Source organism: Calypte anna, chromosome 18 (assembly GCF_003957555.1).
Source record: "Calypte anna isolate BGI_N300 chromosome 18, bCalAnn1_v1.p, whole genome shotgun sequence".
NCBI lineage: Eukaryota > Metazoa > Chordata > Aves > Apodiformes > Trochilidae > Calypte > Calypte anna.
In genome coordinates this window covers 382,471-410,093 of record NC_044263.1, presented here as the reverse complement: position 1 = coordinate 410,093, position 27,623 = coordinate 382,471, and the positions used below count along the sequence as shown (strand labels likewise).

The 27,623-nt window shown below is 56.5% G+C and overlaps 1 protein-coding gene across 1 annotated transcript in view; it reads left to right on the top strand.

Annotated features, from left to right (window-relative positions):
* The first annotated feature begins 699 nt into the window (after positions 1–699).
* Positions 700–27,623, top strand: part of DNAH17 (dynein axonemal heavy chain 17) — a 29,969-nt gene continuing 3,045 nt past the window's right edge. The window contains 78 exon segments of the mRNA XM_030461906.1: positions 700–1,044; positions 1,763–1,921; positions 2,144–2,365; positions 2,441–2,540; positions 2,618–2,703; positions 2,834–2,959; positions 3,205–3,357; positions 3,437–3,520; positions 3,631–3,798; positions 4,021–4,137; positions 4,297–4,522; positions 4,525–4,552; positions 4,677–4,857; positions 4,859–4,873; positions 5,010–5,156; positions 5,483–5,591; positions 5,829–5,932; positions 6,036–6,176; positions 6,538–6,681; positions 6,847–7,029; positions 7,104–7,373; positions 7,463–7,632; positions 7,838–8,060; positions 8,140–8,256; positions 8,351–8,437; positions 8,661–8,813; positions 9,122–9,197; positions 9,200–9,369; positions 9,563–9,685; positions 9,914–10,261; positions 10,341–10,432; positions 10,595–10,721; positions 10,947–11,099; positions 11,299–11,424; positions 11,518–11,625; positions 11,763–11,894; positions 12,152–12,312; positions 12,418–12,574; positions 12,965–13,069; positions 13,485–13,642; positions 13,736–13,874; positions 14,347–14,574; positions 14,698–14,835; positions 15,092–15,224; positions 15,488–15,615; positions 15,702–15,850; positions 15,947–16,229; positions 16,360–16,533; positions 17,118–17,325; positions 17,409–17,574; positions 17,771–17,873; positions 18,002–18,149; positions 18,299–18,390; positions 18,568–18,729; positions 18,839–19,003; positions 19,118–19,309; positions 19,684–19,950; positions 20,403–20,564; positions 20,844–21,077; positions 21,242–21,406; positions 21,516–21,611; positions 21,690–21,907; positions 22,093–22,300; positions 22,582–22,697; positions 22,788–22,980; positions 23,095–23,330; positions 23,443–23,565; positions 24,037–24,241; positions 24,360–24,524; positions 24,657–24,797; positions 24,924–25,094; positions 25,268–25,390; positions 25,582–25,775; positions 25,883–26,031; positions 26,151–26,278; positions 26,402–26,629; positions 26,755–26,946; positions 27,355–27,534. Coding sequence (XP_030317766.1) covers positions 700–1,044; positions 1,763–1,921; positions 2,144–2,365; positions 2,441–2,540; positions 2,618–2,703; positions 2,834–2,959; positions 3,205–3,357; positions 3,437–3,520; positions 3,631–3,798; positions 4,021–4,137; positions 4,297–4,522; positions 4,525–4,552; positions 4,677–4,857; positions 4,859–4,873; positions 5,010–5,156; positions 5,483–5,591; positions 5,829–5,932; positions 6,036–6,176; positions 6,538–6,681; positions 6,847–7,029; positions 7,104–7,373; positions 7,463–7,632; positions 7,838–8,060; positions 8,140–8,256; positions 8,351–8,437; positions 8,661–8,813; positions 9,122–9,197; positions 9,200–9,369; positions 9,563–9,685; positions 9,914–10,261; positions 10,341–10,432; positions 10,595–10,721; positions 10,947–11,099; positions 11,299–11,424; positions 11,518–11,625; positions 11,763–11,894; positions 12,152–12,312; positions 12,418–12,574; positions 12,965–13,069; positions 13,485–13,642; positions 13,736–13,874; positions 14,347–14,574; positions 14,698–14,835; positions 15,092–15,224; positions 15,488–15,615; positions 15,702–15,850; positions 15,947–16,229; positions 16,360–16,533; positions 17,118–17,325; positions 17,409–17,574; positions 17,771–17,873; positions 18,002–18,149; positions 18,299–18,390; positions 18,568–18,729; positions 18,839–19,003; positions 19,118–19,309; positions 19,684–19,950; positions 20,403–20,564; positions 20,844–21,077; positions 21,242–21,406; positions 21,516–21,611; positions 21,690–21,907; positions 22,093–22,300; positions 22,582–22,697; positions 22,788–22,980; positions 23,095–23,330; positions 23,443–23,565; positions 24,037–24,241; positions 24,360–24,524; positions 24,657–24,797; positions 24,924–25,094; positions 25,268–25,390; positions 25,582–25,775; positions 25,883–26,031; positions 26,151–26,278; positions 26,402–26,629; positions 26,755–26,946; positions 27,355–27,534 — 12,396 coding nt within the window.

Sequence of the window (27,623 nt, the reverse complement as noted above, 5' to 3'; positions counted from 1 at the left end):
CTCAGCCTCCTGTGTTGTGTGTGAGGCTTGGGATGGGCAGGAGCCCCCTGCCCCTGGCTTTGCAACCAGATTGATGTTTCTCAGGGCTGGCACCAAGCTTGGCTGGATGGGGGGGCAGCTGCCTACCCACAGGGATCTGGGGGCTGGACCATGCATAGCAGCACACACTGCAGTGGTGTGAGGGGCCGGGGATGGTGTGGGTGATGGGGCACCCCTGGGCTCTCCTCTGGTAGCTGGGCCTGGGGGATTTTGCAAACAGCCCTCACTGAGGAGCAATGGGCAGGGATGGGTTTAGGGGCAGGAGGGGCAGCCCCCCAGGTGAGAGGCAGTTGGGGCTGGTGTCAGTTGGGTGCAGCTGGTACCGGTTGGGGCTGGTGTCGGTTGGGTGCAGCTGGTACCGGTTGGGGCTGGTGTCGGTTGGGCTGTTGACAGTGCCTTGAGTTTGCTGGAGGGGGCTGAGGGTGCAACGAGGCAGGGCCAGGCAAGGATGGGGCAAGCTGGGGGGCAATGGAGGTGGGGTGGTGATGGGAGCAGGCAGGGATGGGGCAGCTCCCTGGGATGCTGCAGCGTGGAGAGGGAAGGTTGTGGGGAGGGGGCAGTGAGGGGGGGGGAGGATCTGCACGGTCCCGGGATGAGCGGGGCTTTACTGAGCCCACCCCCCCAGGTCTGGGGAGCTGTGGCTGAGGCTGGTGTCGCGGGATGGCGTCTGGGCCGGACGAGAGGCTCAGCTTCTTGGAGAGCTTTGCCACGGTGCTGCTGCGGGTCCGGGCAGATAAGTGGAGCGAGTTTATGGACAACATTGAGGCCATGGCCGAGCTGGACAGGTTCTTCAAGCAGCGGAGTGAGGAGCAGCTGGTGCTGAGGCTGGACCCCTCCGGGAAGCTCCTGTTAACTACCGACTTCCCGGACACCCTCAAGGGCAAGGGCATCTGCTTTGTGAAGAAGAAGGAGGAGGAGATCACCCAGGAAAACTGCCGGAGCATGCTGATGGTGGGGGACTTCGACTCCTCACCGCTGGAACATCTCAACATCGTGTTAGAGGAGGTGGGTTGCCCACACGGGCGGGCTCGGGGCAGGGGGGAGGAGCCGTTCTCCCTTCGCATCCCGGTGGTGTCCGGACACCCCCTGCAGGCTGCTGGGGAGATACCTTAGGTGGGCTCAAAAAGAAAGCAAGTTAGGTTCATTGAAGAAAAATTGCTCCGGGTGCTTGTCCCGGCCCATGGTGGCTCTGGCTGCCCACCCAGCTGTGCCGATGGGTGACCAAGCCCCACCAGGACGTGGAGCTGGGTGCAGGTGACAAACCTGGTTTTCTCCCAGTTCCCTTCCTCCCTGCGGTTTTAAAAACTCAGCAGATTTCCGCCCTTCTCCGCGGCTGGGAAGTGTCTGAGTGGATTTCTCTCAAACTTACCATAACTGTCCCCTCTCAGGGAACGGCCCAGGGCACCCGACAGATGAGTCAGGCCCCAGGAACTCCTGTGATGCCTCTTCCACGGTGCTCGGGGCTTCTGCTCTTGCACCAGCCCTGGCCCCGCGGGCACCCGCACTGTGCTGCCCCCAGAATTTCCCAGCCCACCAGAGCTGGAGACCCACGGGAGACTGTGGGGTGCGCTGAGGATAAAAACATCAGCAAAACCCACCGGTGTCTGCCCGAGCTGCGGTTGCGGGCGGAGACCGTGCTTTGGACCGTGCAAACCCGGGCGGCTGCGCGCTCCTCGGCAAGGGGAGAGCCCGGCCCAGAGCCCGACTCAGACCTCTCCTCTAGGTCATCTTCCCCCAGCTCCGGAGCGAGGACAACGTGGAGGACTGGCCCAGGGTGGTGGTGGAGGACATGGTGCAACGAGCCCAGTGGCTAAAGAATGAGATGTTTGTGATGGGAGGGAAAACGCAGTGGCTCCCCTTGCCGGAGAGTCTGGACCAGGATGTCTCCAGCAGCGCCGTGCCCTGGTGGGTGCTGCCGGTGCCAGCAGAGCCTGGCAGGGGCCCAGAGAGAGACATGAGTCCCTCTGGGAGGGACAGGAGCTGGGACACGGCCCCAGTCCCTGGGCACAGCCATCCCTCAGGAGAGGAGCAGCTTTGAGAGGCTCCTGACAGGCCCCAAACAGGGACATGGGGCTCCCCTGGAGTTGCTCAGGGCCAGTCCCAGTGCTGGGCCATAACCTCTCTGCCCTTCAGCTCAACAGGGCCTGTGGACGGTTCGGTGCTACACACCATGGAGACCATTGTTATTGAGTGGTCTCACCAGATCAGGGACATCCTGAGCAAGGACTCAGAGCAGCTGCTGCTGGAGGGGCTGCACCCCCTGCCCAGGACTGAGTTTGAGTTCTGGCAGACCAGGAAGGTCAACCTGCAGTGCATGAAAGACCAGGTACTGCCTCAGCCAGTGGCCACCTGTCCCCAGTGCTGAGCCCCAGTGCTGATCCTGTCACCTCTCCCCTGCCAGCTGCTCTTGCCCCGAGTGACAGCGCTGGCCAAGATGTTGGAGAAGGCTGACAGCTGCTACTGGCCCGAGCTCCAGAGGATATTCAGGGATGTTGATGCCGGTAAGATGGGGGGCAGATGCCTCTCCCTTCTCCTCTGGGACCACCTCATCCACAGCATTGTCTCTCCCATGGCCAAGGCCTGGAGGAAGCCAAGGACATCTGCCTCCACCTGCAGCCGCTTCAGATCTTGCTGGGAGAGGTGGAACAAGTGGATTACTCTGAGGTAAGTTATGTATGGCAAAATACCTGTGCACCACCAGGGCCCCTCGTGCAGATCTACCCCATCTCTGCCCAGCACTTGCACGGCCGCAGCCAGCACTGTTGCCGGTACCAATGAGTCTCTGCCCCCCCAGCTGCAGCCCTTCCTGGAGGAGACACTGTGCACCATCCGCCTCCTCGCCACTCACTGCCAGCACTACAGCTCTCCTGCCCGCATCCTCGTCATCCTGCAGGAGATTGGCAACCTCCTGATTGAGATGGTAGAGCCCCAGAGCTGGCGGTTGCTCCAGCACAGTTGGAGCGTTGGCATGGGGGGACACAGGGCAGTGTGGAATGACAAAGGGACGCTCCAGGCAGGGGCTCAGCAGAGTTTCCCTTTAGGGCTGGGGGAACTGGGGCAGGGGGGCTGCAGATCCCCAGTGATCCCATGGGGCCAGAGGGTGGATGGAAGAGGAGCATCCCCCACACTTCCACTGCCCACTGGCTCTGCATCTGCCTGTCCTAGACCCGTGCCTTCCTGAGCACCAAGGACATGATGAATCTGCAAGGAGAAATTGACGAGACCCTCGAGGGAATCAAACTGGCCATTTCCACCATAGAGAAGCTTCTTGAGTCCTACAGCACTTACTGCTCCAATCTTATGTCCACGCTGTTCCCGGTGGGTACAGGGTGTTGTAGGGGTCCCCCCAGCCCCATCCATGCTGTCTGCACTGGCTGACAGCCCCTCTCCACCTCAGGAGGAACCACAGATCTCTGAGATCCCCCCAGCCCTCGCCTTTTGGAGAGTGGACTTGTTCTTGCGCAGACTCAGAGTGATTGAGGTGACAGCCCAGTGTTTTGGGGCAGGGCCCATGTGGGTTCCCCCTGCCCTGGGTACACTGGGGCTTGGCACCCAGCAGAGATTGGTGAGATGATGGTTTGTGCTCTCCAGGAGATCTATGAGACAGCAATGGAGTTTCAGAAGCTGGAAAAGGCAGAGTTGGGAGGAGTAAGAGGAAACATCCTTGGGAGCCAAGTGTTTCAGGTCTACGAAGAGGTCTCTCAACTCATTGCAGGTTTTGGTGACTGCAAATACGATCCCTTAGACCCCGCAGAAGAGGTGAGTGAATGCTGGTGCAGAGGTGTGGACATTTGCTCATGAAAACCACAAAATCTCTTGCCAGAACAGGCAAGAAACTGCGTGTAAAGCTGTCCCATGGCAGCACATGTGCTTGCCTCTGGGCAGCCCATGAGACTTGGAGCTCAGCAGATTGTTCAGGAAGGATTTGGAAAGGAAGCACAGAGGCTGCACCAGCTTAAATCATTTTGTTCTTATTGGCAGCAATTGAACAAAGACTTTGCAGAGTTCCAGAAGAAGATGCAGGACATGGACAGGTGGCTGGCCACCATCTTCTCCCAGGGTTTTCATAGCTGCAGCTGCCTGGTAGCTGCTCTGGAGGTATACATGTCCCCCAGGCTCTATGGGTCTTGTCCATGGACATGGGGTGTCCTCACCTGAGTACCAGAGGCTGGCAGCAGGCATGGGGCACCCACCTGGCAGTGGCCCTGGGGGTGTCCCTGGGTCATGCTCATGAATGAGCTCCTCTTTCTCCCACAGCTGGTGCACATGTTTGGCTCCCTGCTGGAGCGACCTTTGGTGAAGGCTGAGATTTCCTCCTGCTACTCAGCCATGCTGGGAATGTTCAGCACTGAGCTGGAGAAAGCAGAGGTGCTGTACGATGCTCAGACACAGTGCAAGGAGGGCCTGACCACCAGCAAAAACATGCCACCGGTGGCTGGGCGGCTGCAGTGGGCTCTGGATCTGCAGCACCAGCTGCAGGTGCACACAAGGACTTGTTCGCCATCAACCACCCGTACGTGTGGGTCAGCAGTCACCCCTCGGGGACACTGGGCAGCAGCCAGGGAAGGGGCTCTCCCTGTGTGTGTCTCCTCCTGTGTTCTGCCACAGCAGCTGCTTCTTTCTTGTCACCCTCACAGGGTCATGGTCAGTGATGAAGCAAAACTGGTGTCCAAAAAGTACGAGGAGATGATGGAGCTGCTGCAAGGTTACCGTCAGGAGATCTACGGGGCATGGGCAGGTGGTGCTGGCAGGGACTGCTACTTCAGCTTGGAGCAGCCCCTCATACGCAGGGACCCCAAATCCTCCCTCCTCGGCGTCAAACTTCAGCAAACAGGTCTGTGCTGGGGCTGGTGGCCAGCCGGGGGCAGGGGAATGCAGTGACCCTCTCCTGTGGGTACACTCAGCTTTCCCAGAGGTGAGACGTTCCAGGTGTCACTAGCAAGATGCTCACCTGCCATCATGTCTCACAGCTTGTGGCCGTTCTGCGGGAGGTGAAGTACATGAACTTCCAGCAGCAGAAGGATATCCCCGACAGTGCTGAGAGCCTCTTTGCTCAAAATGAGACTTTCCAAAACTTTGTGGACAACCTGAACCTCATTGTTGGCTGGTACAATAAGGCAGGTTGAAAAAGGGAGACAACCTGGCTGCTTTTCACCCACCCAGGCTTGGGGCCCCCAAGGGCAGAGACTCTTTTGAAGTGGGTCCTGCAACCTATGGGTTTTGGGGCACACTGGGCACATCACCGGCACCCCAGATGCCTGCGGGTACCTTGGCTGAGCCAAGCTGCTGCCACCACCACACCGGCTTCCTCCTGTCCCCCAAGCTCCATATCAGTGGTGGGGGTACCCCCTTTCTCTGTAAATCCAGTACCCAGTGTGCACATCTGGTCTCCACATCTGGAGCAGGGTGCCCCCAACGCTCACCAGGGATCTCCCAACCCCAGGTGAAGAAGAAGCTGCTGCCGGTGGAGCTGCCGCTGGTGGCCGGGGAACTGGAGGCTGTGGACAACCAACTGGCATGTGCTGAGGAGAGCCTCTACTGGTGCCATGAAGGTAGGAACCCCCCACAGCTGCTTCAGCCCAGGGTTTCCCTTGGTCCCACCTCCCATCCATCACCTGGCTGCAGGTCCCAACAGCCACGGCACCTGGAATGAAGACCCCTGCCCCACAGGCATGAGGAGTGGGCAGGGTCTGCCCCCACCCACGGAAGGGCCCCCAAGTGTCCCCACCACAGCTCCTTGGAGGTGTCTGTGTGATCTGTTAAGCTTGGACACGTTTCCTCCCCACCAGGCGTCATGGAGTATATCCAAGAGATGAGAGATACCCTGGGCGACTTGCACAGCAGGGTCCAGAAAGCCAAGTCAAACGTGAAACACATCACCCAGCTGATGGAGGTAGGTTCTGCTGGGGCTTCATGAGGGCCTTTCCAGGGAGCCTCTGGTGGGGATTTACCCTTGCCCAGGACAGCAGGGAAGCCCCATGGTCTCCTCCCTGCAGAAATGCACAGCTGCTCCCATGTTTGAAAGGAAGGACAAGAAGGAGACAGCACTCTTGGACCTGGATGGGAAGGCAAACAACTTAAAAACCCGCTATTCATCCATCACAGCCGTGGGAGTAAAGATCCACAAGATGGTGAATGTAAGACACCTTCCAGGACACCTCAGCTGGAGCTGGATTAATGGGGATCATGTCTGGCACTGGTGTGTGGTGATGCCCCAAGCTCCGAGGTGTCCCTTTGGTAATGGGGAGTGCTGATCTTGCTCCCCTGGTCTCTGCTGCAATAAGGCTCCAGAGAAGGTCCATAAAAGCTTACCCAAAAACCTACTGCCCTCCCAGGGCAGTTTCTGGTGCTGTACAGCTGGGAGGAGGGAAGGATGTGGGGTTTAGGTGACAGCCAGGCAGGACAACACACAGGGGCCATGAGCAGGAAGGAGCTCACCTGCAGTGTTAGGAGCTGGGTATTTATTGACAAGTATTGTTTGTTTTCTTCTGCTTGCAGGAGAACGCAAGTCTCTTGCAGGCTGATATGTTATCACAGATATGGCTGGACTATGTGGAATACTTGGATGGCATCGTGCTGGATGCATTCTTCAAACTCATCCACAAATCTCTGGAGCTGCTCCTCAACAACATGTCCCCTAACGTAGGTCCATGTTTGCTTTTTGATGGCCAGATGTGCCCGTTCCAGTGCTCCTCAGCACACCTGAGCACCAGAGAAGCCAGCATCCCCCCTCGTCCCTGCCACGGGAGCTGGGGACCGAGGGAACATGGGAGGTGGAGCTGCACATGGGGCACTGACCCATTTCAGGTGGCTGAGGCCCCATTGTTTGAGGTGCGCATGGAGCTGCGTGATGGCAGAGTGCAGTTTCAGCCTTCACTGGAGGTGACAGAGGATGACAGCTTCTTGAAGCTGATTGAGAGCCTCTTCCACGATACCTACAAGTCTGCAGCATGCATACCTCGGCTGCTGGAAGGGAAACTCAGCTACAAGGTTGGTGGGTGGGTCCATGGTGGGTGGCATCTCCCAGCTCAGCTGGGCCCCCCAAGCTCAGACTGTCCCTTCAGACCACCCTAGAGGAACACGAGGAGCTGAGCAAGATGCGGGAGAAGGTGGTGTCGCTGGTGGTCAGTGCCATGGTGGACGGCAAGGAGTTCAGTGATGACTTTGAGGAGCAATCTGAGCTGTGGCTGCAGGATCCTGAGGAGTTCCTGCAGCAATTTCTCACCCTGGGCCATGTCCCCAGCCCCGAGGAGCCGGAGCCACAGCCACAGCCACAGCCAGAGGAGGAGCCCCTGGCCCCTGGGACCCCATCCCTTCAGCAATTTCAGACAGAGGTATGGGGTGGATGCTTGGCAATGCCCAGGAGGACCCCAAGTGCCCAGGGAGGTTCTGGCCACAGGTTGTGACCAGCTCTCACCCCTAGATTGACACATACATGGAAATGGGCAAGGAGGTGTCGAGGTTCTCCAACACCAAGGTGTTTGGGGGCTGGCTGCGGAGCGACTGCCGCCCTTTCAAGCAGGCACTGTCAGCTGCCATCAGGAACAGGGCCCTGGTGCTCCAGCAGTACCTCTTCAATCATGTCACCACCAGGTAGGGGCTGTGCCCAGCTGGACTGTGGCAATGGCACCGCTGTGCCAGGGCAGGGCTGGAGAGAGGGATGGAGCCATCTCTTGGGGTGCAGGTGTGTGGGGAGAGTCCCAGGGGACCATTCCCTACAGAACAAGCCCCAAAAAAGCACAGGGTGGCCATGAGCCTGGTTGGGGATGCCAGGTGAGTGCCATCACCTCTCTCCCAGCCTCCAGGACCTGCAGAATTTCATCCAAGAGGCAAACGCTAGCTTCAGTAAACCTCTGGAGGAGGGAGACTGTGATGGGCTGGTGGAGGTGATGGGCTACCTGAACCAGGTCAAGGAGAGGCAGGAAATGACTGATACCATGTTTGAGCCCCTGAAGGAGACGGTTGCCCTGCTCAGCACTTATGGAGAGGAGATGCCAGAGGAGATCCACCAGCAGCTTCATGTGAGATGCCTGGGGGATGGGGGACCAGGCACGGGGTTCTTGGGGTCAGGAAGCTGATGCCATGTTCTGTGGGCCACAGGACCTCCCTGATCTCTGGGATGGCACCAAGAAGCTCTCCCTGCATGCCAAGAACACTGCAGCTCCCCTGATAGCCAACGAGGTCAACACCATCTGCAGGAAGTGCCAGGACTTTGAGGTGCCCTCCCTGGGGTTTGGGGATGGGGTGGGGTGAGCCAGCAGCTTCCCAGCTGCCCTCCCTGGCTGGCCCCTGACCCCAGCCTCACACACAGCTCCAGCAGCACATCTTCCGGGAGAAGTTCCGTGAAAAAGCCCCTTTTTCCTACAGTGACCCAGCTCCCTACAGGTCCTTGAACAAGGTACGTGTGCTGGTGCCTGGGCAGCCCCAGGCTGCCCCCTGGGTGCTGCTGGGTGCCAGGCAGGGGAAGCCCCTCCAGCTCCCAGCCCCACAGGGAGGGTCTGGAGACCTCTGACTCTCCCATCCCCACCACACTGCAGCAGGGATGGAGCCATCTCTGGGGTAAGAGACAAGTCCCTGGCACATGGTTCCTGTCTGAGACCTTTTCTTTTTCTGCCTGCCAGCAACAAAAGCGCGTCACGGCCATGGAAAATGAGATGTCCGCCCTGTCCACCTCAGCCGGGCTGTTTGAGGTGTCAGTCCCAGCATACAAACAGCTCAAAGCATGTCGTAGGGATGTGCTCCTGCTGAAGACCCTCTGGGACATGATCGTCCTGGTAATTGTCATGGTCTTGCTGCCATGAGGGGTGGGGTGAGATGTGGGACAGTTGTCACAGCAGTAGAGCAGGTCTCCTTTTTAATATATTTTTATGCATATGTATAAAAGCAACCTCCTTACCAGTACTTCTCAAGAAGTGGTACAAAAATGAAGTATAAAACCACAGTCTCCAGTGTAAGCCTCACCATTACAATGGGTAACATCCTGGTGACCATGCGGGAGGCATGGCAGGTGTATGGGGTATGAAGAGCTGGGCAGGAACAGAGCTGCTGATGACGTGCTGTGAAAATGTGTTCCCCAATTCAGGTTAATGCAACCATTGACGATTGGAAGACCACCAAGTGGAAGGATATCAATGTGGAGCAGATGGATATTGATTGTAAGAATTTGCTAAAGATATTCGGAGCTTGGACAAAAAGATGCAGAGCTGGGATGCATTCTCTGGACTGGACAGCACTGTGAAGAACATGATCACATCCCTGCGCTCCGTGAATGAGCTGCAGAACCCAGCCATCAGGGACCGGCACTGGCAGGAGCTCATGGAGGCAACCAAGGTGCTCCCAGCCCTCCCACCCTTCCCTGGCCCAGGAGGGTCCCAAGAGTTGCATCCACCATGCAGCCTGGTTTAAGAGCTGCCCATACACAAATATTGTTGTAGGGTCTTTCAGCATGGATGTTGATGAGCTCGTTAGGGCTGCCTCTCCACAGAGGAGAGACCGTGCCCTGACGGTGTTGGTTCTGCTCCAGGTGAACTTCACCATGTCTGAGGACACAACCCTCGCGGATCTGCTGCAGCTGAACCTGCACAACTTTGAGGATGAGGTTCGTGACATCGTGGACAAAGCCACAAAAGAGCTGGGGATGGAGAAGGTAAGTGAGACTCTGTTTTTACCCTGCTTTGTTGAGAGCCCTGCTCTGACACGGCTCTGCGGCTGTTAGTGTTCATGTTCCTGCTCCCAGGGGCTGGAGCCCATGCACAGTATGGCACTCCTGGAGCTCCTGCCCCAGAGCAGCCATTCCTGGTGCTGCTGTGCCTTTCTGTGGGGTCTGGCACTCGGCACTGCAGAGTCCAGCTTGTTTCTTGTGCCCCATCTGCAGGTGCTGAGCACCCTGGACACCACCTGGGAGACAATGCAGTTTGAGTACGAGACCCACACCAGGACAGGCATCATGCTCCTCAAGTCGGACGAGACGCTCATCGAGACCTTGGAGGAAAACCAAGTGCAGCTGCAGAACCTGATGACCTCCAAGTACCTGTCCTTCTTCCTTCAGGAGGTGTCAAGCTGGCAGCAGAAGCTGTCTACCACCGACTCTGTTATCAGCATCTGGTTTGAGGTGCAGAGGACATGGAGTCACCTGGAAAGCATCTTCATTGGCTCTGAAGACATCCGCAATCAGCTGCCAGAGGAATCAAAGAAGTTTGATGCTATCGATCAAGATTTCAAAGTGCGAAGCCCATCACCCCCCAGGACCCTGAGAGCTCACTGGTGGTTTGGGTAGAGCTGGAGCATTTTTCCTCTTGCAGGAATTAATGTCTGATATGGTAGAAACTCCCAATGTGGTTGAGGCTACGAACAAGCCTGGTCTGTATGACAAGCTGGAAGCACTGCAGAGCAGGTGAGGGTGGAGCTGCTGTGGAGAGATCTTCACCAGCTGCTCTGGGACAGGAGGGAGAGGGATTTCTCCAAAGTGGCATCTGCTCAGCATGGCAGTGAGTGCAGAGAGTGAAAATCAATATGTGTGGTTTAACAGCAGGCTTTCTCCTTTGTTCCCTCTTAGACTGGCAGTCTGTGAGAAGGCTTTGGCTGAATACCTCGAGACCAAAAGGCTGGCCTTTCCCAGGTTCTACTTTGTTTCCTCTGCAGACCTGCTTGATATTTTATCAAATGGGAATGAGCCAGTTGAGGTATGAGTTGAGTGCAGAGTGTGGAGGCAAGTCCTGCCTCTCCTGTGTCCTAGCTTGTTACAGCAGTTTTTAAATAATTTTCATCCTAATGAACAGAACAGGGTCCCTGGTGCCCCATCACCAGGGATGTGGCACTCTGAGGGCTGTGTGGGAGCTGATCCATGTAGTGATTGCCCCCTGCACCAGAGGTGGGTCCCTGACCCCCTGTTCTGCCGCTGTCCTCAGGTGTCCCGTCACCTGCCCAAGCTGTTTGACAGCCTGGCCAGACTGGAATTCAAGATGAGCCGGGACAAAAAGCCCCTGAAGGTTGCCCTGGGGATGTTCAGTAGTGACGAGGAATACGTGGCCCTGGACAGAGACTGTGACTTGTCTGGCCAGGTCAGCCCTGCTCTGTGGAGCCACCATACAAGGGGCCGAGTGGGCAGGGGGGAGCCTCATGCCTGGTGTGCATTGGCAGAGGGCTTAAAGCACAACCACGGGTCCTGTGCTGGGGCCTTCTCTTCAGCTTGTTCCAAGGTGCAGGGAGCAATGAGGACATGGTCTGGGAGCTCAGGGTGAGCTGTATGTGTCCCTGCAGGTCGAGGTTTGGCTGAACCGTGTGCTGGGCTGCATGCGCTCCACCCTGCGGCACCTCATCCCCGAGGCTGTGGGCACCTACGAGGAGAAGCCACGGGAGCAGTGGGTGTTTGACTACCCGGCACAGGTGGGAGATCCCCAGGGGGCAGAGAGCTCTGGGCAGCCACAGGGGCAGCACAGTCCCTTTATGGCCCCATCTTGTCCCTGTGCTTTGCTGCAGGTGGCTCTAACATGCTCCCAGATCTGGTGGACCACAGAAGTGGGCATTGCCTTCTCAAGGCTGGAGGAGGGCTATGAGAATGCACTGAAGGATTACAACAAAAAGCAGGTTGGCATCCCTGGGAGCTGACCTGGAGCTGTGCCATGGTCCCGTGACTCCCAAGAGGAGAGGTCTGTTCCCAGAGGTCTCCAGGAGATGGGAAGTACAACATCATTTTTCTGTTCATCACTTTGTTTCTTCCTCAGATTAATCAGCTAAATGCACTAATTTCACTGCTCATTGGGACCCTGACTCCTGGCGACAGGATGAAGATCATGACAATCTGTACCATTGATGTACACGCCAGGGACGTTGTGGCCAAAATGATCCTTGCAAAGGTATTCAACAGAAGGACATCTTTACTGCTTTATTTCTTGGTACTTCTGATCAAAGATTTCCTGTTATTTTATTGCTCTCCATTATTTTCAAACTATCCCAGCTGTGTGAGGAAAGCACACCTGGGGTGTCAGAGAGGCAGGGAGGTGACAGCGTGGCCAGGGGCAGACAGGTCCAGGAGGGGTAGGAGCCAGATGCCAGTGGGGGGGGAGGAGGGCATCCCTGGTCCCTGCCCACCCCTGACAGCCACTGCCCACAGGTGGAGAGCGCCCAGGCCTTCACCTGGCAGTCCCAGCTCCGGCACCGCTGGGACGAGGAGAAGCAGCACTGCTATGCCAACATCTGTGATGCTCAGCTCCAGTACTCGTACGAGTACCTGGGGAACACCCCCCGCCTCGTCATCACCCCCCTGACTGACCGGTATGCACTGGGACCCCCCCCAGTTCCCAGCCACAGAGCTGTGGTGGGCATGGTGGGTCCCTCGGTGCTGTCGGCACCGCTCAGCCCTTCCCACCCCTCCCACAGGTGCTACATCACCCTGACACAGTCCCTCCACCTCTACATGGGAGGGGCCCCCGCCGGCCCCGCGGGCACCGGGAAGACGGAGACCACCAAGGACCTGGGCCGGGCAGTGGGAATAATGGTCTATGTCTTCAACTGCTCTGAGCAGATGGACTACAAGGTAGGGGATGGGACACCAGGGTGAGAGCCATGGGGTGTCTGCCAGGACAACCAGGACCCTCTTTTGGAGGACAGCCCTGTGATGTCCCCCCACACTCAGCAGCAGTGTCTGGAGCTGGAGCCCTGGAGATGCTCTCCCCTCTCTGGCTCAGCAGCTGGCAAGAAACCTGTAGGTCCAGCTCCTGTTGACATCCCACCCCACTCTCTCCCACCACGGCTCCATCCAGATCAGGTCCCTGGAAGCCTGAGGGAGTCTGAGGGGGGCTGTGGAGCATTTCCTGAGCCATAAAAGCAGGAGCAGGTCCCAGCACCTGGGCTTTCAAATCCCCATGCTGCAGCCCCTTGGTCAAATCTCAGTGTCTGAAGTCCACCTCTGGCACTTTCTCTCCAGTCCTGTGGCAACATCTACAAGGGCCTTGCTCAGACCGGTGCCTGGGGCTGTTTTGATGAATTCAATCGCATCGCAGTGGAGGTTTTGTCTGTGATTGCTGTGCAGGTATGTACAGACAGCAGTGGCTTTGTGCTGTGGGTCCTGGACAAACCTCCGAGTTTCCATTCTCATAGTGGGTATTGTCTGAGTTAAACCCAACATTCGAGGGGCCAGTTTGCAGCTCTTTCCAGTCATGCTGGGAGGGGAAACATGGCAGCATGGAGGCATTGGGCATGTATGTAAGATGTCACAGCCCAGCTGTGTCCCACCACCCCCCACTAGGTCTGCCACCCCAGGGATAGGGAGTCACAGTGCCTGGGAAGACACTGATGAGGCAGCTCTGAACACAGGGATTGCTGCACTGCTCCCTGGCCATGTCATTTTTAGCATTGCTGGTGGCATGACCAACCCTCCAAGCTCGCCTTCTGCAGGTGGGCAGGGAGCTGCTGGGCTGCCAGCACCCACACCTCCCCATTCCCAGGTGAAAAGTATTCAAGATGCAATTCGTGCCAAGAAGGAAAGATTTAATTTCCTTGGAGAGGAGATCGTTCTGGTCCCATCAGTTGGGCTCTTCATTACCATGAACCCGGGCTATGCCGGGCGGACAGAGCTGCCTGAGAATCTGAAAGCTCTGTTCAGGTACCTGTGGGCAGTCAGTCAGTCAGTCAGTCAGTGTGGGGGTTTGTGGATGTCTGTGCTCAGCTCTGCTAACCTGCTGCTGCTCGTCTCCAGACCTTGTGCCATGGTGGTCCCTGATTTTGAACTGATCTGTGAAATCATGCTTGTCGCAGAAGGTTTTCTTGGTGCCAAGCTTCTAGCGAGGAAGTTCATTACTTTGTACACACTCTGCAAAGAGCTACTGTCTAAACAGGTAATTTAAGAGCATTACACGGTTCTTTAGGTTGGAAGAGTCCATGTGGATTTCAAACCTCAGGGTCAAACCTCAGTAGGATTGATGGTAGGAACATGCTGGCTGATGTGCTGCCTAGTTCAGGGCTATGGCTGGGCAAATTCACCTTCCACACGGGTGCATCCTTTGTTTCTGCCCTCTGGAGAAAATCAGGAAGTTCAGAACAGATCAGAACAGAACAGAACAGAGCTGAGCCAGCTAAGATGGGAGCATCCAGCTGCCATCTACCTCAGCAGACACTGCTGAAAGGCAGCCAGTGTCCTGCCCCTCACCCCACGGCTGTCTGGGGCTTGTCCTGCCCATGTGTTCATGTGTGTGGAGAACCAGGGGAACCTGGGTGTGGGGCTATGGGCAGGGTGTTCCTCTGTGGTGGTGTTTAAAGCTTTTCTCCCCTACAAAAGTGGAACTGTAACACTTTGCTGCCTATTGGCAGGACCACTATGACTGGGGGCTGCGGGCTATCAAGTCCGTACTGGTGGTAGCTGGCTCCCTGAAGAGAGGGGACCCTGACCGTGCTGAGGACCAAATTCTGATGAGAGCTTTACGAGACTTCAACATTCCCAAGATTGTGACAGATGACTTGCCTGTCTTCATGGGTCTGATTGGAGACCTGTTCCCAGCCCTGGATGTCCCCCGGAAGAGGGACCTCAACTTTGAGGAGGTGTGAGCCCATGCACGGTGCCAGCACTGGTGACATCCCCACCCTGACAGGGTCCATGTGGCACCTCTGTGTGTCTCGGTGAGGCTGTGCTAGCTGCCTACCAGCAGCTGCTCCCTCCCTCAGATCATTCGTCAGTCGGTGCTGCAGCTGAAGCTGCAGGCAGAGGAGAGCTTCGTGCTGAAGGTGGTGCAGCTGGAGGAGCTGCTGCAAGTGAGACATTCCGTCTTCATCGTCGGCAATGCTGGCTGTGGCAAGTCTCAGGTAGAGGTCAAACCATCCCCAAGGTTGCAGGTTCCTTCCTGCCCCCAGCCAAGCATGTCCCTTGGCCTTCCCCGGCCTCTTGGTGTGGATGTTGCCACTGGCCTTGAGCCACCATGCAGACCCTGGCTGCACCAGCAGCTGCAGCAGGGTACGGGGGAGGCATGACCTGTGTCCACAGCCATGAAAAGGGTTGCCAAAGGCTACAGGAGCCCTTGTAGGGGCAGCAGCTCCAGTCACACTGTCTCCATCTCTGCAGGTGCTGAGGTCACTCAACAAGACGTACATAAACATGAAGAAGAGGCCCGTCACTGTGGACCTTGACCCAAAGGCTGTGACCTGTGATGAGCTCTTTGGAGTTATTCATCCATCCACACGAGAGTGGAGGGATGGTGAGACACCAGCATTTGTGCATGGGGTGACCTGGCTCAAACTGCCCTGGAGCAGCAGCTGGCATGTAGACAAATACCTCCATATAACATGGATGTACAAACACTCTGTGATGTAGTGGTGGAAAAGGAAGACCTTTCCTTAGGGCTTTCCACCAGAGTGTGAGAGAGGAGGAACATGTTTCAGGGAAACATCCAGTCCCACATGTCCCTCAGCAAATGAGCCATGAGTGGCAAGGATAAACCCATGTGTCTCTGTGTGGCAGGTCTGTTTTCTACAGCGATGCGTGATCTGGCCAACATCACACATAAGGGGCCCAAGTGGATCATCCTGGATGGAGACATTGACCCTATGTGGATCGAGTCCCTGAACACGGTCATGGATGACAATAAGGTAGGTGCCATCACACCCCAGCAACTTGTGTTCATGCCTGGGTCCCAAGACCAGGGCATCCCCCAGTGATGGGCTGCTTCCCCCAGGTTCTCACCTTGGCCAGCAACGAGCGCATCCCCCTCAACCCCACCATGCGGCTCCTCTTTGAGATCAGCCACCTGCGGACTGCCACGCCGGCCACTGTGTCCCGGGCAGGGATCCTCTACATCAACCCCTCGGACCTGGGCTGGAACCCGTGAGCCTGGGAAGGGAGATGGGTGGGGTGTAGTGGGATGGGACAGGATGAGTGTTGGGGCCCCCCTCACTCACCCACAGCCTGCACCCCCCCCAGCATTGTGACCAGCTGGATCGAGAAGAGGACAGTGCAGTCCGAGAAGGCCCATCTGACCATCCTGTTTGAGAGCTACCTGCCAGTGTGCCTGGAGAAGGTCAAGTCTGGGTTCAAGAAAATCACTCCAGTCCCTGAGGTGACGGTGGTACAGACAGTGCTGTACTTGCTGGAGTGCCTCCTGACACCCCAGACCGTCCCACCAGACTCTCCCCGGGAGCTCTATGAACTCTACTTTGTCTTTGCCTGCACCTGGGCCTTCGGTGGGGCCATGTTCCAGGACCAGGTAGGGCTGGGGGACCAATCACCCGACACCTGTCCCTGCCTGAGCTCTTGCCCAGCTCCAGTCCTGCCCAAAACACTAAAACAACGACCTGAGTTAGTTTCTGAGTTATTCTCTGTTTGGTTCCTCCCAGCTCATGGATTACCGCCTGGAGTTCAGCAAGTGGTGGGTGGGCGAGTTCAAAAACGTCAAGTTTCCTGCTCAGGGGACAGTTTTTGACTATTACATTGACCCAGAAACGAAGAAATTCATGCCCTGGACTGAAAAAGTGCCAAAATTCGAACTCGATCCTGATGTCCCTTTACAGGTATTTCCCACAGGCCCTGTTTTTGTTTCTTGTGTTTATTACCCCATGGCCCTTCCCTGAGAACACTGGCCAAGCCCCAGAAGCACCCATCAGACCCTGTGGTCCTGCCTGACTCCACAGAAACCTCAGCTAGAGCTGCAAGGTGCAGAGCTGCTTTTGTCATTTCAGATTAGCCTGTGGCTTTGTAGATTCTCATGAAATAATTGTAACCATTGCCTGAAAGCAGAAACGTACTTTACACCTCTATTTGCATGTCCTGAAATGCTGTCTTGAGGGAGGGCAGTGGTGTCAAAGATGTCAAGGAAAGAGAGAGGTTGGGTTTGGCCAGTGCATTGACTGAGCAGATACCAAGACATTGTCACTTTTGTTCTGTTTTAATAACTCACTTTCTTGACAGGTCTCATTTGTGGTCATAAAGTCATTAGAATAACCAATCACCTCAGACCTTTTCTTTAGAGAGGGACCAGAGAGCATCTTCCCTTGAACCAGCTGGCACTGGTTCTGACAGGACATCCCACCTGTGCCTGCACACTGCCCCTGGCAGTGAGGGTGGAGCTCCAGGACTGATGCTGTGATTTCCCCAGGCCTCCATGGTGCACACGATGGAGACCATTCGTATCCGATACTTCATGGACCTGCTGATGGAGAAGCAGAGGCCCGTGATGCTGGTGGGGAACACGGGGACGGGAAAATCTGTCTTGATGCGGGACAAGCTGGAAGCGCTCAGCACGGATGAATACCTCCTGCAGTTCGTGCCCTTTAACTTCTACACCACCTCAGCCATGTTGCAGGGTAAGGCTGTCCCAAGCTGTCCCTGGCTGTGCCCCACAGCCCCATGATGCTGCCTCACTGCCCACCCTCTCCTCTCGCCCCAGCTGTCCTCGAGAAGCCCCTGGAGAAGAAATCGGGGAGGAACTACGGCCCGCCCGGGAACAAGAGGCTGATCTACTTCATTGATGACATGAACATGCCAGAGGTGGACAAGTACGGCACTGTGGCACCACATACGCTCATCCGGCAGCACATGGACCACGGGCACTGGTAGGTGCCCAGCCAGCAGCCCCGCTGCAGGGCTGGCATGGGAAGGACCCATGCAGCATCACTGAGATCAGTGCCAGGCTCTGCCAAGCACTGGGAAAGGGGGATCCCCACTCCTGTGTCCTCCCAGTGGAGCTCTATGGGGCACAGCCCGGCATCCCATCCCCAGGAACACGTCACAGTGCTTGTCCCCGCACAGGTACGACAGGAACAAGCTGACCCTGAAGGACATCCACAACTGCCAGTACGTGGCCTGCATGAACCCCACCGCAGGGTCTTTCACCATTGACCCCAGGCTGCAGGTAGGCAGCAGCAGTGTCCCAGAGGGTTTGCTCTCCTGGGACCAGAGCCCAGATGGGTGGGATGGAGTGAGACCATCAGGCCCCGAAGGCAAAGATGCTCTTGCCTGAATTTTTGCCCCTTTCTGCAGCGCCACTTCTGTGTGTTTGCCATGAGCTTCCCAGGCCAGGAGGCCCTGCAGAGGGTGTACAGCACCATCCTGGCCCAGCACCTGGACCTGCAGAAGATGCCAGCGCCTGTGCAGAAGCTGCAGCCCCAGCTGATTGCAGCAGCACTGGGTGAGAAATGGTCCAACTAAAACCTCAGCCCTGTCCCACCTGCTGAGAAGCTCAGGGAGGGGAGAGTAAGCCCAGCACAGGGGTCTCTCTGGAGGATGCTGTGGTCTCTGACACTTGCCCACCAACTCACCTTCTTTTCCTGCCCACAGCCCTCCACCAGAAGGTTGCCTCCACCTTCTTGCCAACAGCCATCAAGTTCCACTACCTCTTCAACCTCCGGGACCTCTCCAACATATTCCAGGTAGTGGGAGTGCTGTTTTCTCTAAGACATCCTCATTCCTCTTTCTCTTTCATCATGCATCCTTGCAGTGCACAATGTCCCTGCAAAGTACCACAACCTCTTCCCAAACCCAACTTTTTTAACTTCAGCTCTCAGCAGTAGTATAAGAAAGCTCTGAGGAATTCCTGTGTTTGCCAGGGCCTGTTGTTCTCCACCCCTGAATGCCTGAAAACTCCCGTGGACTTGGTGCGTCTCTGGCTCCATGAAGCTGAGAGGGTGTATGGGGATAAGCTCATCGATGAAAACGATCAAAACAGCTTTGTGAAGATTCTGGTGGACACCTGCAAAAAGTTCTTTGCTGTAAGTTGTGCTGGAAAATGCAGGAGTGCCCCAGCCCTGCCAGACTGAGCTCCGTGGCACAGGGAGGGGTACCCGCCGGGTGCCCCACAACTGCTCCTGCCTCTCCCAGGAACTCGGCGAAGACCTGATCTTTGCCAAGCCAAACATCTACTGCCACTTCGCCCATGGCATAGGGGACCCCAAGTACCTGCCAGTGCCAAGCTGGCCAGCCCTGAACAAGCTGCTGGGGGAAGCCTTGGACGGCTACAATGAAATGAATGCAGCCATGAACCTGGTGAGTGCCCGCGGCTGCGGCATCGCCCTCGTTTGCGTTTGTACATCATGGGCCATTCACTGCCTTTCCTGCTGTGGTTCAGAACATCAAAGCTTCCCCTCCTGTTTTCCTCAGGTGCTCTTCGAAGATGCAGTGTCTCATGTTTGCAGAATTAATCGGATCTTGGAGTCTCCACGGGGCAACGCGCTGCTGGTGGGGGTGGGTGGCAGTGGGAAGCAGAGCTTGGCACGGCTGGCAGCCTTCATCAGCAGCCTGAACGTGTTTCAGATTACGCTGAGGAAAGGCTACAGCATTCCAGACCTGAAGGTGAGAGCAGCTTTCCTCCGGGCCCCCAGGACAGGTCCTGCAAACAGAGAACAGTACCAAACCCTGCGGTGGCCCCGGTGCCTGTGGTGGGCACATGGGGCTCTGCTGGGCCCTCATGGCTGTGTCTGTGCACAATGTGGGCTTCTCAGAGTGCTTCTTAACACCCACCAGTCCTGCCCTGAGGAGCTGAAGAATCTCCCCAGCCAGGGGACAGCAGCCCCAGAGCAGCTGGACCAAGAGCTGCTTCCCAAGGGCACCCTCCTGGCTTCCCAGGGCAGCCAAGGGGCACTAGGCTGTGCCAGATGGGTCACTTTGTAAGCAGCTCTGGGGGGGTGGATGAAGGGGAGGTGATGGTTTCTCTTCTTCTGCCCCAGCTGGACCTTGCCTCCCAGTACATGAAGGCAGCTGTGAAGAACATCCCCACCGTGTTCCTGATGACGGACTCCCAGGTGGCTGAAGAATCATTCCTGGTCATAATCAACGACTTCTTGGCATCTGGGGAGGTGCCAGGGCTTTTTCAGGATGATGAGCTGGAAGACATTATCAGTGCCATGAGGCCCCAAGTGAAGTTCCTTGGATTGCCAGATACAAGAGAAAACTGCTGGAAATTATTTATAGAAAAAGTCAGGCGTCAGCTCAAGGTGAGTGTTCCCCAGGAGGGGGATTGGTCACTGCTCCTGACTTGCCTGATCCAAAAGGTATTTGCAGACAGAACATAGAACACCCTGGTTTCATTACAACAGTGATAAGTTTGAGTGACAAATATTTACAAAGGCTCCTTGGGTGATTCCTCAGCCCAGGGCTGCATCTCTTCACCCACCTCTTCACCTCCTTTGGGCAGGGGGTGGGCAGCCTCCATGGCTGTGAGCTGGGGCTGAATTGTGCTAGTTGCTCACTGGACAGCCACATGGGCACCCTTCTCAGCCACTGCCACCAAGGGGACAATCCAGAGCCACAGGGTACACAACCATGGACCATCTCCCCATACTTGGGCCAAGTCCTGCTCTCAAGCAGAACTCAGCAGCAGTGAGGGGCCTGCAGGGATGCTCTTGCTGCCAGCAGCAAGGATGCTCACCATGCTGCTCTGCCCTAGGTCATCCTCTGCTTCTCCCCCGTGGGCTCAACCCTGCGGGTACGGGCGAGGAGGTTCCCTGCCGTGGTCAACTGCACAGCCATCGATTGGTTCCACGAGTGGCCAGAGGATGCACTCGTGTCTGTTAGCAGCAGGTTCCTGGAGGAAACAGCAGACATTGAGGTGAGCTGGGACTCTGGATCACTGCACACTGTCCCCATCCACAGCCCTCTGTCCCCAGGGATGGGGGAAACGAGGCTGCCTCTGGGAATGACCCTCACTGCTGCTGCTGTCCCTTCTGCAACGTGCCCAGGGAGGGGGTCTGGCGTGACCCCGGGGCAGTGAGCTGGGGCTGGGGCTGCAGCCCCACACCGTTCCTGTGGGGATGAACCTCAGCTCTGCCCCAGCACTGGCACTGTGTCCTCATGGCACCGCAGTTGACTGTCTGTGTTCCTGATGCAGCCCGAGGTCAAGGTCTCCATCAGCAAATTCATGTCCTACGTTCATATGAGTGTTAAGGAGATGTCCAAGACTTACCTGGCTGTGGAGAGACGCTACAATTACACCACACCAAAGACCTTCCTGGAGCAGATAAAGCTCTACCAAAATCTGCTGTTGCAAAAACGGAACGAGCTCACTGCCAAGATTGAGAGGCTGGAGAAGGGGCTGACGAAGCTGCAGAGCACAACATCACAGGTGCCTGCCCACAGCATCACTTGTGCACCGTGCCCACCATGGGGCTGACAGGGGGGGCAACAAGAGGATGTGTGTCCTTCGGGGTGGCCACAGGTCCTCGAACTGCCACTGTGAGGCTGGGCAGGAGCAACACTCTGATCCTCTCCATTTCTCTCACCATCAAGGTGGATGATCTGAAGGCCAAGCTGGCAATCCAGGAGGTAGAACTGAAGCAGAAGAATGAGGATGCAGATAAACTGATCCATGTGGTGGGTGTTGAGACAGAGAAGGTCAGCAAGGAGAAAGCCATTGCTGATGAAGAGGAGCTGAAGGTCCAGGCCATCAACAAGGTGCGTGGTGCTGAGCTGGTGCCCACCATGCCAAGGGCTAACATGAGACCGGGCAGCACAAGCTGTGTTGGCTTCAGCCATTCACCAGTCCTGTCCCCTCCCACTCCAGATGGTGACTGAGAAGCAGCAAGCCTGCGAGACCGACCTGGCAAAAGCTGAGCCAGCACTCGTAGCTGCCCAGGAAGCCCTTGACACACTCAACAAGGTGAGTGACCCCTTGGTGGGAAGCTGGTCCCTGGCTGGCAATGGGGCAATGCTCAGCAGCTCCTCTATCCTTTCCCAGAAAAACCTGACGGAGCTGAAGTCCTTTGGGTCCCCTCCTGAAACAGTGGTGAATGTGACTGCTGCTGTGATGGTCCTCACGGCCCCCAAGGGCATCATCCCGAAGGACAGGAGCTGGAAGGCAGCAAAAGTCATGATGGGGAAAGTAGACAGTTTCCTTGATGCCTTGAAGAACTTTGACAAGGAGCACATCCCTGAGGCTTGCCTCAAGGCCTTCCAGTGAGTTTATGTCTGGCCCCTGGTCCTGTGCTGGGCAGAAGGTCCTGGAGAGACCCTCACCAGTGAGCACAGCGGGGTCCTGGAGCAGGAACAGGGTTCAGGCGTTTGCTTTGCTCTCCTACCCAGCCTCTGAGCCCTGGGAGGAGCAGGACAGGGCAGCATGGTGTCACCTTCTCCCATTCCAGACCCTACCAGTCAGACCCCAGTTTTAATCCTGAGTTTATCAAGACCCAGTCTGCAGCTGCTGCAGGACTTTGCTCCTGGTGCCTCAACATCGTCCGCTTCTACGAGGTGTACTGCGACGTGGAGCCCAAGAGGCTGGCGCTGGAGGAGGCCAACGCTGAGCTGGCAGAGGCACAAGAAAAACTCAGTCAGATTAAGCAGAAAGTTGCTGTAAGTGTGTGTTCTCCCCGGGCAGGGTGGGCTGCTGGAGCCAGCTGCTGTGTGCCCTGGCTGCCACCCCAGCCCCACCAGCCACTGGCCATTTGGCTGTGGGTCACAGGCATAACCCAAAAATGAACAGTTCTTGTAATTCATATAACCCAGAGCCCAAGTACAAGAGACACTCCGTGGCCAGAGGGGCTGCAGAGAAGCTCTGGGGGCTGCAGGGCTCTCCTGGCCTCGCAGGACCCCACTGCCTGAGGGAGGCAATGGCTCTGTCTTGTCTTTTAAAGGACCTGAACACCAACCTGGCAGCTCTCACTGCGGAATTTGAGAAAGCTACATCTGAAAAACTCAAATGTCAGCAGGAGGCAGATGCAACCAACAGAGTCATCACTCTGGCAAACAGGTACTGTGTTTGGTGACAGTCCTCTGGGCAGGAGTCCTGAGTCCCCCCTGCACAGCATCAGGCACCAGCATCTCCTCTGACCCCCCCTAGGCTCATTGGGGGTCTGGCGTCCGAAAACGTCCGCTGGGCTGAGTCGGTGGAGATGTTCAGAGAGCAGGAGAAGACACTGTGTGGGGATGTGCTGCTGGTCTGTGCCTTCGTGTCCTATGTTGGCTACTTTACCAAGAAGTACCGGGTGGAGCTGCTGGAGAAGTTCTGGGTCCCCTTCCTTGGCCAGCTGGAAGTGAGTGGCCACGGTCCTGTCCTAGGGTGCCTGGGCTCCTTCCCCCCAAGTCCTGCCAGCACAGAGGGGCTCCAGCTCCTCCGTGGACCATTGCCCACCAGCCCCTCCCTGCAGGTGCCCATCCCCATCACGCCGGAGCTGGACCCCCTCAGCCTCCTCACCGATGATGCCGACGTGGCTGCCTGGAGTAACCAGGGTCTGCCCAGCGACCGCACCTCCATCGAGAATGCCACCATCCTCTGCAACACCCAGCGCTGGCCCCTGGTGGTAGACGCCCAGCTCCAGGGCATCAAGTGGATCAAGAACAAATACGGGAAGGAGCTGCAGGCCATCCGCCTGGGCCAGAAGGGGTAGGTTAGGTGCTGCGGGGTGGCTGCAGGCTTGGGCTGGACTGATCTCCCTTTCCGAGGGCACCCACATCTCCTGTCAGAGCCAGAACACCCCCTCCCCTCTCGGCTGCAGCTACCTGGACATCATTGAGCGGGCGGTTTCTGATGGACAGACACTACTGATAGAGGATGTTGGTGAGACAGTGGAGCCAGTGCTGGATCACTTGCTGGGCAGGAACACCACCAAGAAGGGCAGGTCAGCACACCCTATCCCTGGACCCAAGGAGTTTCAGCTGCTCTGAGCTACCACCACTGCCCTGAAATGTCCATTTATGTCCCTTTGCACAAGAGCAGCTGGGATCTGATCCTTCCCCTGGCCACATCCCTCAGCTTTCTCTGGTATTTCCCAGTGGGAACACTCATAGTTGATGTTGAACTTCTTGGACTGTTCTTGTCTGCTGAGTCGAGTTCACTGAGTGATTTAGGACCATTCCCTGGTGCATCTGCCACAAGGCGTGACAAACCAGAGGGTTCTTGGCAGACACTGCTGCAGCAGCCTCCAGCTCCTCCTGCTCCCCAGCTGGGGCCTTTGGGTACTCCTGCCCTTGCTGTGCCTTTTCCCGACCGGGAAAATACACCTCAAATACAGCACCGGGGATGAGGGGTTCTGTCTGTGACAAGTGACTGCCAAGTGTGCAGAAATTAATTTGTTTAATTAACCAAACAGGTACATCAGGATAGGAGATAAAGAAGTGGAATATAACCCACGCTTCCTCCTGATCCTGCACACCAAATACTCCAACCCTCATTACAAGCCAGAGGTGCAGGCTCAGTGCACGCTGATCAATTTCTTGGTGACCCGGGAGGGACTGGAGGACCAGCTCCTGGCTGCTGTGGTGGCCAAAGAGCGGCCAGACCTGGAGACCCTGAAGGTATGGACCTGTCTGCTGGTGAGGCAGTGGCAGAGGAGCTCTGGGGAGCTCTGGTGGCTTTGCTGGCAGGAGCAGTGAGATCTGAACAACACATGTCTCTGGGGCACTGGTGTTGTAGGCAAACCTCACCAAGAGCCAGAATGAGTTCAAGATTCACCTGAAGGAGCTGGAGGACTCCCTGCTTGCTCGGCTGTCTGCTGCTGGGGGCAGTTTCCTGGAGGACACAGCACTGGTGGAGAACCTGGAAACCACGAAGCGCACAGCCATAGAAATTGAGGAAAAAGTAAGTGAGCAGCTCCAGCACTGCAGTGCTACAGGCAGCAGGAGAGCTCCTGAACCAGGCTCTCAGCAGGAGGTTGGGTGCTGCTTGGGCGTGGGGCAGGATGCTGGGTAACCCCATGCCCTGTGTGTCAAGGTGAAAGAAGCTAAAGTCACCGAAGGTGAAATAAACATTGCCAGAGAAAACTACCGGCCAGCGGCAGAGCGAGCGTCCCTGCTGTACTTCATCTTGAGTGACCTCAACAAGATTGACCCCATCTACCAGTTCTCTCTCAAGGTAAATGTGGAGCAAGGAGGGAATTGGTTTGTACGGGCAGGACGGGGCTGGGGGATCTTGGCGATTCAGTGTTGCCTCATTTACACTGCCCACAAAACACCTGGAGCTGAGCTGCCCTTTCCTCAGGCGTTCAACGGGGTCTTTGAGACAGCCATCCAGCGCACAACCCCCGACGATGACATCAAGCAAAGGGTGATCAACCTGACAGATGAGATCACCTACTCGGTCTATATGTACACCACACGGGGCCTCTTTGAGAGAGACAAACTCATTTTCATTGCCCAAGTTGTCTTCCAGGTAATGTTTGCAAATGTTTGGGGGCTTCTGTTGTAAAATACTGAACGCAAGTCCATGTTGGGTTACTCAGGTTACTTCCTTCTGGCTGCTCTGGGTGCTTGGTAGCTTCTCACCCAGCTTGCAGCCCTGCCAGATGCCAGGGCACCTGTGACACTCTGCTCTTGGCTCACCAGGTCCTGGCAATCAAGAAAGAAGTGGACCCGGTGGAGCTGGACTTTCTTCTGCGCTTCCCATCCAAGTCCGGCGTCACATCCCCCGTGGACTTCCTGCAGTCCCAGGGCTGGGGAGCCATCCAGGTTGGTCCATGTGGTCACACACTGCCGAGGTGATGCCAGCAGAGCCCCAGCATGGTGGGTTCTGGTATCACCTGCAGCGAAGCCCTCCTGTCCCCTGCAGCTGATGAGACCCACCAGGTCTGGCAGCCTTGGGGTCCCTGAAGGCGAGCAGAGCCCAGGGGTGATATCACCCTTCTCTGTTGAACCTGAAGGTGCTCTCAGAAATGGATGAGTTCAAGAATTTGGATGGTGACATTGAGGGCTCAGCAAAGAGATGGAAAAAGTTTGTGGAGTCTGAGGTGCCAGAGAAGGAGGTGTTCCCCAAAGAATGGAAGAACAAGACTGCCCTGCAGAAGCTGTGCATGCTGCGGTGCATGCGGCCGGACAGGATGACCTATGCCATCAGGTGCCATGGCCATCTGCTGGCAAGAGCCCCATGGTGTCACCACACCAGCTGCACCCAGTGACCACATTTGTTCACAGCTCACAGTATGGTTTTATTTTTTTCCATAGGAACTTTGTGGAAGAGAAAATGGGGAGCAAGTATGTGGAAGGAAGGAGCATTGATCTCTCTGAAGTGTACAAGGAGAGCAGCCCCTCCATACCCATGTTCTTCATTCTCTCCCCTGGTGTTGACCCGCTAAAAGATGTGGAGGCCCTGGGTGAGCTGCAGCCCCCTCCTCAGCCAGCACCAGACCTCAGGGGAGTGGCACAGCCCCATGTGCCTACCAGTGCCAACAAAAAAGGTGTCTCATGCCACAGTGGTTTCTCCCCTCCCCAGGCAGAAAGCTGAACTTCACCATCGACAATGGGAAGATCCACAACGTGTCACTGGGACAGGGCCAGGAGGTTGTGGCAGAACGGGCCCTGGAGCTGGCAGCCAGGAAGGGGCACTGGGTTATCCTGCAGGTGGGTTGGGGGGCACTGGGGTGCCCTACAGAGTGCTCAGCCCCACTGGACACCTGCAGCAGGAATTTGGGGGGGGGATGCATGACTCCCAAGGCTGTACCAGAGGAGTGGTTCCTTTTGCAGAACATCCACCTGGTGGCCCGGTGGCTGCCAAAGCTGGAGAAGACACTGGAGCAGCACAGCTTGGGCAGCCATGCTGACTACCGGGTTTTCATGAGCGCCGAGCCAGCCCCCAGCCCCGACTCACACATCATCCCCCAGGGACTGCTGGAAGACTCCATCAAAATCACCAACGAGCCACCAACGGGCATGTATGCCAACCTACACAAAGCCCTCGACCTCTTCAACCAGGTACCCTCCACCTCCATGCCGAGGGGAGAACCTTCACTGCTTTGCTATCAGCTGTTGATGTTCCTTTAAGGAGCAGCTGAGAGCCATGTTCATGCAAACCCACCCTCATTTTCATTCCCCTGCAGGACACATTAGAGATGTGCACCAAGGAACAGGAGTTCAAATGCATTTTGTTTGCTCTCTGCTACTTCCACGCGGTGGTGGCCGAGCGGCGCAAGTTTGGCACTCAGGGCTGGAACAGGCCCTACCCCTTCAACAACGGTGACCTGACCATATCTGTTAATGTCCTGTACAACTACCTGGAGGCTAACCCCATGGTAAGGGACACACGAAGACAAGCAGCTTTTTTTTAAAAACTTCACCTGTTTGCTGCAGTTTGCCTCCTCCTGATGAAATGCAGCTTTGGCAGCTCCTCCTGTCCTCCCCTCCCCTCCCCTCTCCCCCTCTCTCTTCTCCCTCTCCTCCCTGATGGGATGGGGGGATTCTCACAACCAAGACAAGGTGAAATCTGTGGGCAAACACAAGAGACACTCGAGACAAGGTCCCCTGTCTTGCTGCTCTTCACTTTGTCCCCAAGCCTCTGCAGGCCCAGGGTTTGCCCCTTCCCTAGACAGGACAATGCAGGAGACATGTTTGTGCAACCCTGCAGTCGTGTGCAGCTTCCACAGCTCTGGGGGAGTTCAGGGGAGCCACCCTGCAGCCCCACACTGACCCTCTCCTTGTAGGTCCCATGGGACGATCTCCGGTACCTCTTTGGTGAAATCATGTATGGGGGACACATCACAGACGACTGGGACCGCCGGCTGTGTCGGACATACCTGGGAGAATACATCCGTGAGGAGATGCTGGAAGGGGAACTGCACTTAGCTCCAGGATTTTTGATACCTCCCAGCTTGGATTACAAGGTAAGGGAGATTAATGCTGCCAATTTGCTGTGGAAAATCACTGCTCTGGATAGATGCACACTAGTCAGAGCTCCCTGATTCTAACCAAG